Raw genomic sequence first — 15,462 nt, forward strand, 5'->3', positions numbered from 1 at the left:
AGAAGGCCCACTGATGCCAACGTGGGGTTATTCCCCAGTCTTGAACGAGCTTTAACACTAGGGGAAAATTCTCCCTGACAAAATACTTGTTTGAAGTAGCAACAACGACAATGAAATGGATCTAGAAATCAGGGTGGTTTAGGGACGGCCACCATCGTTGGGAAGGATCAGATACCTGGCACTTTTATCCTCTTGTTGGAGGAGGCCGGTGCCAGTGGAAGCATCAAAGCAGCCTTAGCCCGCTTGGTTTCAAAAGAGAGAGGCTGCTGGAGGATAGTCCCGGGTTTAATGCCATCGCATTCGCAGCCGGCCAAACCTTCCCGGTTTCAGGCGAGGCTTTCAGCCTTTGACTCAGTCCCAGCCACTCAGAATCCTTTTGATCTCGTCTGGTCCCATTTCATTCCAGTCAAATCCCTGATCTGCCACAGACCTGTCTTCACTCTGAAGGCAAATACAGGATTCTTCTGGGATCTTGGTCGGTTTGCATTTGAAGGTATACTGGATCCACTACAACAGCAACAGCCAAACAAACAAACAAAGCAACAACGACCCTAGATTGAATAAATAACGAGGAATCGGTCGAGGAAAGTCTATTAGGTCCTTTTGAAAACTCCCTTATGATCGTGCCCGCTCGTGCTGATGGGCTTTTCTGTACCAATTCACTTTAATCGTTTGATAAATCGAAATTTGTACGCAAAATGTGTTTCCACACGGGCCACCATTGCAAATTAATCTGTACCAATTTGTTAGTGAACGAACTTTTTCTGATAAACAGTCTCATTTGTTTTTGATATTTCTCTCTAGCTACAGAGAGAGATCTGTATTTTTATACATGAATGAATGCGTGTGTGTGTACACACTCGATGTACAGATACTCCCACACACGTTCTGTATTAATGTTGCAATCCTAAACACACACTGTAAGGTTTATTGAACATAGTGGGATTTACTTCCAAGTAGTTCAGGACAGAAGTGCTCTGTGCTCTATTTAGGCAGCACTTGTATCAAAAAATATAGAGCTGACTGATGAAGATCAGCACTAACGGAATGCAGTAATAATTAATCCAGTTAATCCCTCACTAATTTAATAATGCCCAACAACCCACTTTTAAAACAAAAACAAAATTAGGGGAGGAGGGCTGTTTCTTGAATGGAACAGTAAGTTATTTGGGAAGATCGGGACGAATATATGACATAGTTAAGACTCCGTTTCCTATATAATATAGTTAAGACTGTAGAGTCTGAATTATTTGGGGTCATCGTCCCTGGAAGTGTCAAGTTGGCAGGAAACTTTTCCAAGGAAGAGGAGTTGAACGAGATGACCTTCGCCAATCCCTTCCTGTCCTTCAGCTCCAGCAAGGACGAGGTCTGGGCAGGGAAAGTTAGCCTGCCAACTTTTTGTCAAGCAACCCGTTCCCGTTCCCTGCCCCCTCCCCTCTCCGGATTCCGGACCGCGTTTTCCCCTTGGCTGGGAGCCGAAGGCTGCCCAGCCTCTGGAGAGAGCCAATCAGAGCGCGGCTCCCAGCACGTGGAGGAGAGGGAATCAAGAGCCAAGCTATTGCGGCTCAGGCGCTACACTTGTTCCCAGTGTCCTGGGCAGGAAGAGGGGCGACTTTGCCGGCGCTGCTGCCGTTGCCTGGTGGGGGGAGGGGTGCCAGCCCAGCCCAGAGCTCGGAGCCCACACGCGCCGCCACCCGGAGCCCGGCCAGGCGCGGCGGCGCGGGAGGGGCCAGCCAACCCAAGCCATGAGCAACCAATACCAAGAGGAGAGCTGCTCCGACAGGCCCGAATGCAAAAGTAAATCGCCAACTTTGCTCTCGTCCTACTGCATCGACAGCATCCTGGGCCGGAGGAGCCCGTGCAAGATGCGGCTGCTGGGAGCGGCGCCCAGCCTCGCGCCGCTGGCCGGCAGGATCGAGCAGGACAAGGCCGGCCAAGGTAAGCCCAGCCCGGGGGGCAGAGGAAAGAGCGAGCGGGCCTGCCAGGCAACTTCGCTTCTCCTGGCAGCTCCAGCGAGCTCCGCGGAAATCCTGCGCCCGGAGAGCGGGCCTAGAGCGCGGAGACCCCCTTGCAAGTGGCGTGGATGGGCGCGTGGGTCTGAGATGCAGGCGACCCACCGCCCAGGCGATCAGGAAGGTTAGGGGGCAGAAACGGACTGGGAGGAACTCCGCTTCCCCGCCACTCTTGGGGTCTCTTTTTTGCCTTGCCTTCCACCACCAGCTGCATCCCAGGCACGCCCGGGTCGCCTTTAGCTTGCTTGGGGAGAAGGGAGGTGGTGCCCCAAATGCGGCTCTCCTCTTATTTTTTTGGAGAGGGTGGGGTGAAGGAAGATAAGTAACGGCGGCAAGTCAGCAGGTCCCTGGCGCGTCTTTTCCGTTGCTGCTTCGGCGGCGCCTTTCCGCTGCCAGGCCTGCTTGGGAGGTCGAATAGATAGGGCGTCCTTTGGCGGGGCTCCCGGTTGTAAAGAAATGGGGCTCCGGGTAGAATGTGTTTGGAGGGGACAGAGAAACGCGACCCCCCCCCCCAACACGCATATACAGAGTTTTAAAATATTTTAAGCCTCTTTCTCTCCGGCCTTCCAATGCATGGGGATCTTCGGGTGCCCGCAGAGCCGCTGGAAATGCTTTTGACGAAGCCGACAGGTGTCAGATTGTCGGCTGGAGGAAGGGGACTTTTAATGAATGCACTTAAAAGAATAGTAATGTTAATAAGTCAAGTAGTTGGAATAAAAACTAATGCAGAGAACAGTTAGCTTTTGCTTTCGTCCAGACACAATCCTCAAATTTATCTCTCCGTACAGTTCCTACAGGGGTGGTTTTTGATAGAGCTTTCTGTGAAGGATTTTGGTCTCGAGACGGGAAAGGGAGACGTCGAGAGATTCGACCTGGTTTGGCAAAAATAATTGCAGCTGCCCGCCTAGAAAGTTGAAAGCATCTGGGCTAAATGGGGGGGGGGTGTATTTACACCGGGGGCCCCCACGCACGGTCTGCCCTTTGCTCCGAGTCCCGGGGCCCGTTTCTAGATGCAGACCGAGGGTCCCCCGGCTGGGCGGCAGCGAAACGTGCCCGGCCGGGTCGGTGATGGGTGCGTGTCTGTCTGTGTTCGTCTCCCCGCCAGGACCGGCCAAGGGCAGCCCAGCGGGCTTCGAGGCTGCCGAGTTGCACCTGCCGCCCAAGCTGCGCCGCCTCTACGGGCCCGGCGGGGGCCGGCTGCTGGCGAGGGCCGAGCGGGTAGAGGCGGGCGCCTCGTCCTGGGACTCGCTCAAGATCAGCCAGGCGCCGCAGGTCAGCATCAGCCGCAGCAAGTCGTACCGGGAAAACGCGCCCTTCCCGCGGGCCGCTGCCGCCCTCGACGAGCTGTCCAGCGGAGGAGGAGGAGGAGGAGGCGGCGGCGGCGGCCTCGACGGCAGGCCCGGCCGAGACGACGAGTTGCTGGACGACGAGGACGACGAGGATGACGACGACGACGACGAGGAAGAGGCCGAGGAGCTGGACGAGGAGCTGGAGGACGACGAGGAGCTGCTGGCCGAGGCCAAAGAGGCCCGGCGGGCCGCTGGGGGCCCCGTCGGCGTCGTCGGGGGACCTGGTGCGGCGCCGGGGACGGAGGGCGCCGACGGCTGCTCTCCCAAGGAGGAGCTGCTGCTGCCCGTCGACGAGCTGGTGGAGGGCAAGGACGGCGAGGACAGCGTGTGCCTGTCGGCCGGCAGCGACTCCGAGGAGGGGCTGCTCAAGAGGAAGCAGCGCCGCTACCGCACCACCTTCACCAGCTACCAGCTGGAGGAGCTCGAGAGGGCCTTCCAGAAGACGCACTACCCGGACGTCTTCACCAGGTTGGTGGCGAGGCGGTTGGGGAGGGGAGGGGGCAGCTGCCCAACTTGGGGGTTCCGCGTGTCCCCAGGGCGCAAAGCGAGGTCAGCTGGTGCGGCTCCCCTGGCCACTCTTCGCTCAAGTTAGACGGGGCTGGAAGGAGACAATCAGTATAAACTCTTAAGATTAAAATCGACGGAGGGGTGTCTGCGGGCAGAATCGGAAGCCTTGGGACTTGGGGATAAATGTACACGACAAGAAGAAAAAGTGCGCGCGCCTGGGGATAACTTGGGAAGCTGTGAAACTGACGGGGTGGGATATGGTGGGAAATTCCCTTCTCCCCCGTTGTGTCCCAGGGCTTTATTCAATCCACTCCGCGTCCAGGAGAAAAAGTCATTCTTTTTTTGAGGTTCCCTCTCCTCAGAAGTCCAGACACCCCATCCTTAGGATAGGAGGAGAGAGGGGCTTGTGTGGCTCAGCCCGAGTTCGCCGGCCAAGGACAGGTTAGAGGTGGGTTTTGGCCGCGTCTTTGTCAAACCCTCTCCGGGGTCTATTTTTGCCTTGATCCTCCGGCTAGTCTGTCGGGTATCAGTTTCAGCGCTCTCGGTGGAAGCTGGAGCGCTGCCCTGCCGCAGGGAAGCCCCGTGCGTATATATAGATAGATATAGTTTTGAAAAGATCAAAGTATTCCGCTTGAGAGGGCTAAAAATATGGGACGAGATGGCAGCTTGCTTGGAAAGCTTTGGCAGAAGCCCCAAGCGCCCCAAGCGCCCGCCCGCCGGTTCAGAACATTTCTGGGCACCGTCCAGAAAGAAAAAAGAAAAAGATTTTTTTTTAAAGGGGGAGGGAATCCGGAGGGAGAAAGTCATTCTGATCCACTGCCTTGCCTTGAGGTCTACTCCTTACAGGGGTTTGAAGCAGAAGCCTAACCGCGCACGCTTACTTTGAAAGGAACCGGGCTGTTCCTCTTCCCCTGAAGCGCTGTATCAGACGTGTATCAGGCTTGATCCGAATTAAAGCGGTGTCAAGTTGCATTTGCGCTTTCAAGGGGGAAATCCCTGCCTCCCGTTAACTAGAATCTGCTTGGGAGACGAACTTAATTGCAGTGAAAATGACAATAATGCAGAAGCCCATTTTGTTTGCAAGTCTGTGCCTAAGTGGTTTGGTGGGTTTTAATTTTTAAATCACTCGGTATCAGATCCTTTCCTTTCTTTGGATTCCCCCGTACTCCTAAAATGCTCCCATTTGCAATCCGGAGAAAAGGAGAGGAGAGCATAACGTTATTAACGGGGTTACGCACTCAATAAGTAGGCGAATTTCGTTTTGAGCTGCAAAGCCTCTTCTGCGAGGAATTCCTTTTACCGCATCCGGATCCGAGAAGGGTCGCTTTCAGCAATATTTGTAGCAAAGGTTTTGCTATTTACCAAGAGGAAAGGAATTACTGATCCTCAGAATACAGAGATTCGTTTGGGCTTCTTATTAAGAGCGACCCTAATTCCCTTCCATATTCTACTCCTCCTTGGGGCTGCAATCCGGTCCCCATTTTAACAGAGTAGCCCACTGAACTCGGTGGGATTTACTTCCGAGGAGACCCACGTAACTCAGTTTATTGCACTGTTAAAGTCGTTAGCCAAGGCTCGCCTCACCTCTAATATGGTGGGTGGGGAAGTGTATTTCCATAGAGATGGGATGGGAAGCAGCGTTTATTTCTTGGCACATTTGCTGGAATCTCCTTCGGAGCCAGCGGGCGTAAGACGCAGCTTCGCCGGCGTGGCACAGGAAATCACCGGGATCCCCTTGCTTAGGAAACGGAACTGCCGGCTTGAGCGAAAGCTGCTGCCTTGCTTTGCCTCGCAGCCACTCAAGGCAACGGCCTGCCTAGGCAGCGCCCTTACTCTGGAAGCCCGACCGGCGTATGCTCCGATTTCGCTCGGAAAGGTCTTTGAAGTGGAATGTGCCGGCTGAGGCTGGAGAGGTTTAGCCAGGCCGCTCCTCCCATGGCGCACCTCGGGGCAGAGAGGCTTTGGTGCGGCCATCTCTGTGAGGAGCCAGACCCTCGGGCTGGAGATCTTTTTTTTTAAAAAAAATAAAAAGTTGGCAGTCTGGAGGAGCTGGGCAAGGGCGAGCTGGCTCTTCCGCTCCAGCCCGGCCAGGCTCCCTCTCTGGCCAGCGCGGCGCTTTTCTTTCTAACGGAGGGAGAGCCAATTATCCCGGGAGCTCTCATATTCGAGGTAAACAGATTATAAGCAGTTTTCTAACATAGTAATGGTTTCCGATTTGCCTTAATTGTTGCAATAATAATCGCAATGAAGGGCTCGCGTTGCAGCTCAAAGGATCTCCTCTGTGCCGCGGCGCGGCGTTTGGAGGGGGGAGCCTTGCTCGGCGCGCGGGGCTGCGGGCCTTGGCCGGGGTCGCGGCCCTTCCTAGCAAAGTGTCAAAGCCCCCGCTAGCAAGTTTTCCTCTTTTCACTTCCTCCAAACATTTCCCCCTTCGTAACAACAACGGGAGGAAAGGTTTTTTTTGGGGGGGGGGGGGAGGGACTGGGACACGCAGATCAAAACAAGAAACTTGGGAGGTGTTTTTTTCTAGTCTGCTTTGTGCACCCGATTTCAAGCTAGCCTTCTCAGGATGTGGAGAGTGAAACGCTTCCTGGTTTGGGATATTAATTTTTTTGCGGGAAGTGGAGTATTGGGGGCATTCCGGGGCGATCCAGCGTCAGTGCCAGTAGGAACTGGAACGAAGGGTAGGAAACTGGCCTTGTTTGGGACTTTGCATGTGGATGGCTCTCCCCTATATGGGCAAAGAAGGAAGGAGGAGTAGTAGCCTTCACCAAGGCGGTGAGCCGCGGGACCCTTTCTCTCCCGCTACCCCGCTTCACAGGGCCTCACCTGAGCGTGTGTCTTGTTGTGCTTGTTTCCCTCCCAGGGAGGAGCTGGCGATGCGCCTGGATCTGACCGAAGCCAGAGTGCAGGTGAGTCCAGGGGCAGCTGCGATGGGGACTGGGAGCGCTCTCTCGGCGGGCTTGGGGTCCCCAAAGGTGGGGAGGGAGAGGAAATATTGTTTAAGACCCTTGAACCCAAACAGGCGCTCGCTCCTTCTCTCCTCCCCCCACACCCCCAAATTAAGACCAAACGCTGGGTGATGGGTGCCAGTCTGCCCTTTCCCTCGTTGAAACCAGTTAATTTCGTTCCGGCTCTGTACGGGGGGGGGGGAGCAAGCCCCCAGCAGCTTTCCTTCTGCCCCCTTTCCACCCCCACCCCGATGAAAGAACTAGCTGTGGTTGTCAGCCCAACGCAGCGAGAAGCAGGTATTTGCCTGCGCTCTCAAATGGCCCATCGGGCCTCCATCAAAGGGCACTTTGGCGCTCGAGCAAACAGGGAGGGGCTGTTTGGTTTCCTCTCCGCTTGGCCCGAAGAGAGTCAGCTAATGCTATTTGATTTCCTCGATTTTGTTTTTGGCTCGGCGGTGCAATGCTATTAGAAGGTGTTTGCTCCCCCACCCCGAGCCTGGAGGCTACGCAGCGCGGAGAGCCAGGCGCTCCACTCGCCCTTCTTCGGCCAACCCCGCGACAGATGGCGGCGGCCTTTTGCCTCCGCACAAATCACTTTACACTGAAAGTCAGGCGCGGCGAAAGCATCATAAATTCCATATGGCTCATTTAATACACAACAGCTTCTCGCATTAGAGGGGCTAATGAAGAGCCCGGTCCCCTCCTTTCTGTTGACACATTTCTCCATTGTCAAACAGAGATGTGACAGCAAATCAGGATTTTCAGCTCAGGGGAATGAGTCGTGGGAAAGTTAAATAACTAAGAGAGAGACAGAGACAACCCCCCTTTTCTTTCTCGCCCTCCCTTCCCTCCCTATTCAGTGGAGAAGATGTAATTAAGGGGAATATGAATTATTAGAGCCCCTCGGTTTACCTTTGGGTGTACTCAAACTTATTAATTCAATAAGAGAGGGGGAATTTGCAGTGGGGCCAAGTTGCTAATTGAGTTGGAAACGGAAAAGACGCGCCGAGACGCCACGTTTGCCGTTGCCTTGAGCCGCAGTTCCTAGGCTGGCTGCGCTGGGACCTTCCTAGAGGCGAGTGGAGCAACACAAACGAGAAGATGGTCCCGGTCTCCCTGCCCCCTCCCCCCGAATATGTGGCTCTCTTTCTCATTTTCCCCAACCTATTTCCAAATAATTGCCTCCTATGGAAGCCGAGGCTGCAATCCTATTATATATCCTCACATGGGAGTAAATCCCATTGAACTCGGTGAGATTTACTTCTGAGCATACACCTATGGGGTTGCATTGTCAATCTGTTTAGATTTTAGAAAGTAGCCCTCCCGTTTTTATTCCTTTCCAAATTTGGAGAGGGATATATTTTCGGTAGTATTTCAGCGCTTTGGCTCCAAAACTGGAGAAAGATGTCGATGGCTGATATGAATATATAGAGAACCCCTCCCTGTTTTTATTAATAACTAGGAAAGGGGAGGGAAGCTTGTTTATTGCTGCCCCTTTTGCTTTTCATCTCCCCCCGCTGAAAAGACCAGAGCTCTTTGCAAAATGTGAGCGTTCTCCCCGAGAACGGCTCTGGTGGCGGCTCTGAGTGTGGGTGGCTGCGGAGATGGCGTAATAATAACCACAATAATAATAATGAAAAATAATTTGCACGGACTGGGAAATTAGCGTTAGAGCCTTTTAAGTGCCACTAAGAAGGCATGGGTTTAAAATTGTCATAAAAGAAAACATGATGTTTAGCGTGTGTGGCTGGCGAAAACATTCAACTGTCTGTCAAACAGTGGAGTTGAGAAAAGGCGGGGTGTGTAAGGGGGGGGGAGAACCCGCTGAAAAGGCTGTATACGTGGAAGCTTTTGAAGAAAATAGGAGAACATTAGGCGAGGTTGCTTGAATGCAGTCGCATTGGTTGTATTATGTATTATGAAGGTGCGTCTTGCAGAAAGGCAGCCGCTTAAGAAGAAGCTGTTGCGTGTGTTTCTACCTGTAGCCCAGGAAGCCCAGCCTAGTCAGAGCCTGCTCAAGCTGATCGATCACTCCCGTTAAGAATAAATAGATCTATATTAAGCCTGCCTTGGCCAGGCCAAGGGCTGGATCCACTTTAAGGTCATTACCAGATATGAGCGAAACTAGATGCGTTTAATTATTGTCTTTATTTCCAATAGGGCACCATCTATTTGCATGGCGCTTTTACAGATACCCAGGGACGCGGGGGGGGGGAGGCAGGTCTCTGCCAGCGAGGAGCTTGCCATCTAAATTTCTACCGTGAGGGGGTCACTAAGGAAGACGGGGAGAAAACTGATTTGTGATGTCACTGTCACGTAGTTCTGTCCCATTTGGGGTCTGCATGCTCAGCAGTGAAACTTCCCACCCTTCTGCCCAAGCCATTTGCTTCGACATCCTCGCCCACCGATCTGGCAGGCGCGAAGGACATGGAGGAAAGGCAAAATGGAGTCTGGGCGCAGAGAGGTGGGCGCACTTTTGCCAAGCCAGAGGCCCTTGCTTCCCTTTCCCCTTGGTTCCCTTTCCTCTATGGGCCTCTCCCTGGGCAGGAGCGCTGGGTAGTTTCAGACGATGCCTGCTCCAGAACCGCCACGGAAGCCCGAAGACGTGCGCTGCGCTTAGGCCCAGGTCCCCCGACGGCCTTGGCGCCGAAGCGAGCGCTGGGCCTTCCCTGAGGAGGAGGAGGGGGCGGAAGAGGAGGCGTCGTCGTCGTCTCTGGGCTGCCGAGGAGCCGCGAGGGCCGCGCTTGACTAACCGCCTTGAACCCCCCTCCCCACCCCCTTGTTTTATGTTTTGGCTTCCAGGTCTGGTTCCAGAACCGGAGAGCCAAATGGCGGAAGAGGGAAAAGGCCGGCGCCCAGAGCCACCCGCCCGGCCTGCCTTTCCCTGGGCCCCTGTCGGCGTCTCACCCGCTCAGTCCCTACCTTGATGCTAGTCCTTTCCCTCCTCACCACCCAGCTCTCGACTCCGCCTGGACGGCCGCCGCCGCAGCCGCTGCAGCCGCCGCCGCCTTCCCCAGCCTGCCGCCTCCTCCTCCCGGCTCGGCAGCTCTGCCCCCCGGCGGGACCCCGCTAGGCCTCAGCACTTTCCTGGGAGCGGCCGTGTTCCGACACCCGGCCTTCATCAGCCCCGCTTTCGGCAGGTAAACTTGAAGCAGGCGCGGCCTAAACCTCCCCCCCCCCACACGCTGTCAACTAGACCGTTACCGACGCGCGCACGTGCCGCGGCGGGGCTTCCTCCCGAGTACGCATGCGTAAGGCACGCTTCGGTGTCGAAGTGGGCGGGGCCTCAAGGGAATCCTGAGGGTGGGAATGGCGAAGGCAAATCTTGGCCTGCCTGGTATTATATAGATTTGGGCGCGGGTTGTGCGCTGAGGGCCCCGCGCGTGAAGGTGCAGCGCTGCTTCTGAAGGCATGGGAAGGGAGAGTGGCTCTGTCTCCCACAGGACTAGATCATTGGCCGTTCATTGGCCTCATCCAGCAAGCTCTGTCTGGCCATTTTCTAGACCTAGCGCAGGAGTGGTGGAACTTTTTCTGCTTCAAAACTTCAAGGGACCTGAGCCGCTTCCTGCTCAAACCTTCAGAAGTTCCTTTCAGTGTTCGCTGGGCCTAACTCCTGCACTTATGGGCTTGGTGGCGCTGGAGAGGTTCCCTCCTTGTGCTGACAACAATGACCTAAAGATGTCCATGCCTGGACAGGATGCAATAGTTCAGTCGCTTTGCTTCTGGGTTGCAAGTATAGCTCCCCAGTCTTTAGAATATGGAATTCGTATGAGTTGGGAATAATAATAATAATAATAATAATAATAATAATGTGTGCAAAGCTCATGGTACCCCCCTGTTCCCTAATTGGATAGAGATAACTTTAAAGGAAAAGGCCAGTCACTGACATTTGCATTTAGACCATGATCTTAAGCACATTGGCTGGAAGGTACTCGTAAGATTTTCTTCTAGCTAGATAGCTTGGCCACATAGCATTATTTAGGTGATAGGATGACAGTCCGTTTATTATAATAATCTTAACTTTTAAAATGGTCTACGTGCTTTTTAACACATTCATTTTACCTTTCATCTTTGTTGATATTTGATCCCACACTAGTCACAGAAAGGCATAAAATGAAATCGAGAAAGGGATTTAAAAAATGAATAAAGACAACTTAAATCCACTGAAAAGTCACAGCAGTGACTAGAGATATAGCCTGTTTAGTTTACACCTGAACGGAAAACCAGGCTTGTTAGTCAAGGATAAAATAAAATAAACGACACTGCAGCTACCTTTCTTTAAACAATAAGCAAACAATTAATTTAAAGAAGTCAATAGCTAATTATAAAGAGACAAAAAAGCATTGTCGGGATTTATGGAAGCCGGAGAGAGGTTGAAAATGGAAGAGCAAAAGAACTGTAGTGATGTCTCTACTGATGAGAACAAAGAAGGGATAGATTCATCGCAGGCGAGACGCCACTTAACACAATTATGTGTTGGAGGAGGGTTGGGGAAAATCCAAGTAAAATTTAGTTTTGTGTAGTGGGGGAACGCGAGAGCCGCCCAGCTACAAGGAAAGCGTTTCTGCCTTTCCCCTGAGCCCCCGAGTGACTCAATTTCCCTCAAGGCAGGCAGGCGGCTGCGGGGCTGTCACGCCCCCTACTTGCCGCCGTGATTCTACACTTGGAGCGCTTCTCTCTGGCTGCATCAGCCGGAGCCCTTGCGCTACCTCCCCTTGCGCCCCCCATCAGATTGAAAAATGAGTTGTAAAATGCTTACTAAACTGCCTGGCTAATAGGCTGTGCGATCAAAATAGGCAGGCGACGAAAAAAGAGAGCGAGGAAGTAGTGAAGGGAGCAGAAGAGGAAAGCAGAGACTTTCCTCCTCGCGCTTCCATCTTGCTCTTAAAATGCAAAGTTTTTAGGAAAGCGTTTCACCTTCCATAGAAACTGCCTTCTGAAAAGCCAAGCCACTGCGCATATAGGGTTCCCCGTTTTGCTATTTGTATTTTTTTTAAAGAAAAACACCCTCGGAAATCGTAGCCTATTAGAGATCAGCAAGATGCAGACCGTCCCACTTCAGGGCTGAGCTGCGCGAAGAATTTCAGGAGCAGAGAGTCGGGGAACCCCCCCTCCCCGCGCCCAAGTAATCCTCCCCAAGACCCTCCCCGCGCCAGCCAGCCAGCCCGCAGTCCGGGAGCTTAGGCGGCTCCGGGCTTAGTATGTAGCCCCTGTTGCCTTCCAGGCCCACAGTTCAATTCCTAGCCGTGATGATGTCAATAATCACCTCCTTGGTTAATGGAGAGTCTGTATATCTCGACGTGCCAGTCAAGGGGGTCAGTTGCTCTCTTCAGAGCGGCTGCTCCGGGGAGAGGTAAGGAAGGAAAACTAGAGGGGAAGGCATTTCCAAGATTGTGTCATTGAGCCGGGATGCTAGGGTTGCCGGAGAATAATTGGCATTCCACTGTGCGGAAATCCACAGGGACGGCGCGCCCTGCTGGGCGTGGGCATCCGCCCCGCGAAGGAGCCGAGCGGCAGACACCGCTTCGGGCATCCAGGACCTCTAATAAGGCGGGCCGAGGAAAGTATAGACATCGGAAGGGCAAGGGGAGGGGCGCCCGAGAAGCGAACGTGAAGGACAAGGGGAAAGAGCCCGCGGAGGCAGCGTAAAGAACCACCGCTGTAGCTTGGGGAAGATGAAAGTGGCGGGAGAGGAGAGGGAAACTTGAGCGGGGAGAAAAGCCATCACCTAAAAGTCTCGATTGTTACTACTATTTATTATTAGCACTAGTTTTTTAAAAAATAATTATTCTCTCTGATCACAGTATAAGTCGCAGGCTCAAGCGTCGGCTGCCAGCGACTGCTGTCACTAGCAAATGGGAGAGGATTAGGCGCTTTACAGACAATCTCGTTGACTGGGCGTTTCTCTTCCAACCCCGCCTGGCTTATGCTGTCCTGAGAAGGGCCGCGAGTAGAAACCGGCCAGACCTTAAACTTGGAAAACCCGGGATTCGAACTGTTCCCGGGAGGGAACAGAGGCGGGACGTTGTTTTGCACACCGCCCCGGGATCCAAACAGGGTGAAGGGCGGTATAAATGCACTGATCAAATACATAAAAGAGCAGGCGGCTGTTGCAACATTTGCCCGGGTCGGGATTGGCCACTCTCTCACTCGCAGCCCTGTAATTCTGGGGTAGCCAACTTGACGCTCCCCATAAAGTTGTGGAACGACAAAGCCCATGAGCCCCCCGGCAACGGCTCAGAAGTAGTAGTGGGAATTGTAGTCTCAACTGTATGCGGAGGGTCGCGGGTTGGGCTTTCTCCGCCTTAAATTGTATAAGCGAAAGTTGAGAGTCCTCCGGAGGCCTGTTTCCTTGCCTTTGAAAGTGGGTTTGCCCTTGAATGGACTACAACGCCCATGAGCCACACTCCCTGGGCCTGATGGGAGCTGGAGTCCAGCAGGCCCGTTTTAAAAGCAGCCTGACGCGGATGATGCAATGTAGGCGCGCTTTTTTAGTGACACGGGGTTCTGGGGGTTTCGCCTGGTCGCCCCTCCCTCGCCCGCGCGGAGTGGGCCTCGTACTGTCAGCTCGGCCCTGACCGCCCGGCCTGTGTCCTCTTGGCTTGCAGGCTCTTCTCCACCATGGCCCCGCTGACGAGCGCATCCACCGCGGCCGCCCTGCTGCGCCAGCCGGCCCCGAGCGTGGAGAGCGCCGTGCAGTCGGGCGGCCTCTCGGATCCGGCCACGGCGGCGGCGGACCGACGGGCCTCCAGCATCGCGGCGCTGCGGTTGAAGGCCAAGGAGCACGCGGCGCAGTTGACGCAGCTCAACATCCTCCCCGGGAACAGCACGGGCAAAGAGGTGTGCTAAGCAGCCCCGACGGGGCGGGGCGAGGCCGGCCAGAGATCGCCTGGCGGAGGAGGGAAACCCAAGACCAAAACGGGAGAGCGAGAAGCAGACAGACACATACAAAGAGAGACCGAGGATCCGCGGCGGAGAGCTTCTCCTCCGGTTCGGTACTCGGAGCAAGCCAGGCTCCTGCTTTTCATGCTTCTCTCGGGCCATTCAGCAGAAGCTCCTTGGCTGGGACTACCCCACGCACCCGCACCCCCCCCTTCCCCAATGTCATTCCGTTTCTTGAACACCCAAGTACATCCCGAGGAGGAGAAAGGAGAGAGGACCTTTCGGAGCGGGGCGCGTGGGCAGGTACGACGTGGCGGCGCAGCCCACGCCCCTCTCTCTCCCTTCGCCACATCTAGTCATGTCACCCTGGGCCGATCTTAAGAGGAGCTTTGGGAGGACGTCGAAACCAAGGATGCTGCTTGGGCCAGGCCAAAAGGAAGCCAATGATGCGATGCTGTGTTAAAACGAACCGGTGCACTTAATAAGGCGAAAGGGGAGCGGGGTGGGATCGGGGAGAGAGTCTGGTCTTTTTTCTTTTCTTTTCTTTTCTTTTTGTCTGTGTGTGGAGGGGTCCTCCTATCATCACACCAACCAAGGGTTTTATAGCAAACCAAAGGGAAAAATAACAGTGCTAGAATATGGACTGTTTTAAAAAAAAAGAAGTCACTAAACTGTGATGCTCTGTACATACCATTGTTATTAAAAAAAATAAGAAAAAGCAAAAAAAAAGAAAAAGAAACACAACAACCCAGAGCTTTGTATATTTGAAATGTTATATAACAATTGCACTCCGTGTAGTGTTTGTACAAGTTTGTCATTTCTGTAGATTCTTACTGTGTTGTAGATATCATAGGGTCCCTAGACAAATATTTATGTACAAACCCTTTATTTAACTTATTAACTGTAGAGGTTCCTGAAACCAGAGAGAGAGAGAGAGAAAGGGAAAGAGAGTCGAAAAAAGAGAGAGACAGGGCGTCGGTACAGTGCTTTTGTGTAATGTTGTTATTGCTCTCACTTTCCCTTGCGACCAAGTGGAAAAGTGTCACCCATAGAAAATAAAATATATATATATACATTTATGAAGAATTTGAAAAGATACCTGGAGATGCAGCGTCATTGGAAGTAAATTGTGCTTCATCACCAAGGTGGGGGAGGGCTAGGGTACCAAGGACTTGATTGAACTCTCCAGCTTTACAGATATTTGTCTGATAGATGCCTAAAAAGATATGTAAACGGAAAAAATGAAAAGATTTTATTCCTTTACAAGCTTTCTAGGCAAGATTATTTTTCCCCTATCCCAAATTGGTTTTAATGTTAAAAGACACTCCCCCTTTCCCAACCTGGTGCCCTCATGGGAACTGTAGTCCAAAATATCTGGAGAGCACCAGGATGTGGTAAACTGGCCTAGGCACAGGCTGACAGCTGTGGGCAGGTAACAGGTTGGCAGCACAAATCTTTTCCGTATCTACTGGGAATTCAATCCCACTGAGCTCATTGGGGCTTTCTGGGTGTAGGATTGTAGCCTATGTCCATTTCCCAGGGAATGACAACAGAGGAGACTGACTGATGAGTAAACATACATAGGGTGGCACTGCAAGGCTGCTCATCCTGTGCACACTTAGACTGGGAGCAAACCTCCGGGGGCAGAATTTTGTGCTGTAAAGCTGCAGTGCTGGGCCCTCTACCCTGAAAGTAATCCTCATGGAACACGGGACTGACTTCCGAGTAAAAGCGCGCAGGATCTCTCTGTACAAAAAAGGGGGT

General features: G+C 53.3%; 2 protein-coding genes and 1 long non-coding RNA gene across 5 annotated transcripts in view; 1 reads left to right on the plus strand and 2 right to left on the minus strand.

Moving 5' to 3' along the window:
- Positions 1 to 9,856, minus strand: part of LOC308476085 — a 573,910-nt gene extending 564,054 nt beyond the window's left edge. For all 3 annotated transcript variants that reach the window (XR_013985691.1, XR_013985692.1, XR_013985693.1), the window contains exon 1: positions 9,739 to 9,856. This is a non-coding gene — a long non-coding RNA (uncharacterized lncRNA). The remainder of the gene's footprint in view (positions 1 to 9,738) is intronic.
- On the plus strand, positions 1,259 to 14,796 carry ARX (aristaless related homeobox). Its single transcript, XM_081003472.1, has 5 exons — positions 1,259 to 1,938; positions 3,118 to 3,829; positions 6,732 to 6,777; positions 9,619 to 9,956; positions 13,425 to 14,796. Exons 1-5 carry the CDS (start codon positions 1,746 to 1,748, stop codon positions 13,663 to 13,665), a joined length of 1,530 nt encoding a protein of 509 aa, XP_080859598.1. The 5' UTR covers positions 1,259 to 1,745; the 3' UTR covers positions 13,666 to 14,796.
- Positions 14,351 to 15,462, minus strand: part of POLA1 (DNA polymerase alpha 1, catalytic subunit) — a 193,789-nt gene continuing 192,677 nt past the window's right edge. The window contains exon 38 of the transcript XR_013985674.1: positions 14,351 to 14,914. The gene's annotated coding sequence lies outside the window, so the exon portion shown is untranslated. The remainder of the gene's footprint in view (positions 14,915 to 15,462) is intronic.

This window comes from Podarcis pityusensis (genome assembly GCF_964106645.2).
Source record: "Podarcis pityusensis genome assembly, chromosome: 4".
Lineage (NCBI taxonomy): Eukaryota > Metazoa > Chordata > Lepidosauria > Squamata > Lacertidae > Podarcis > Podarcis pityusensis.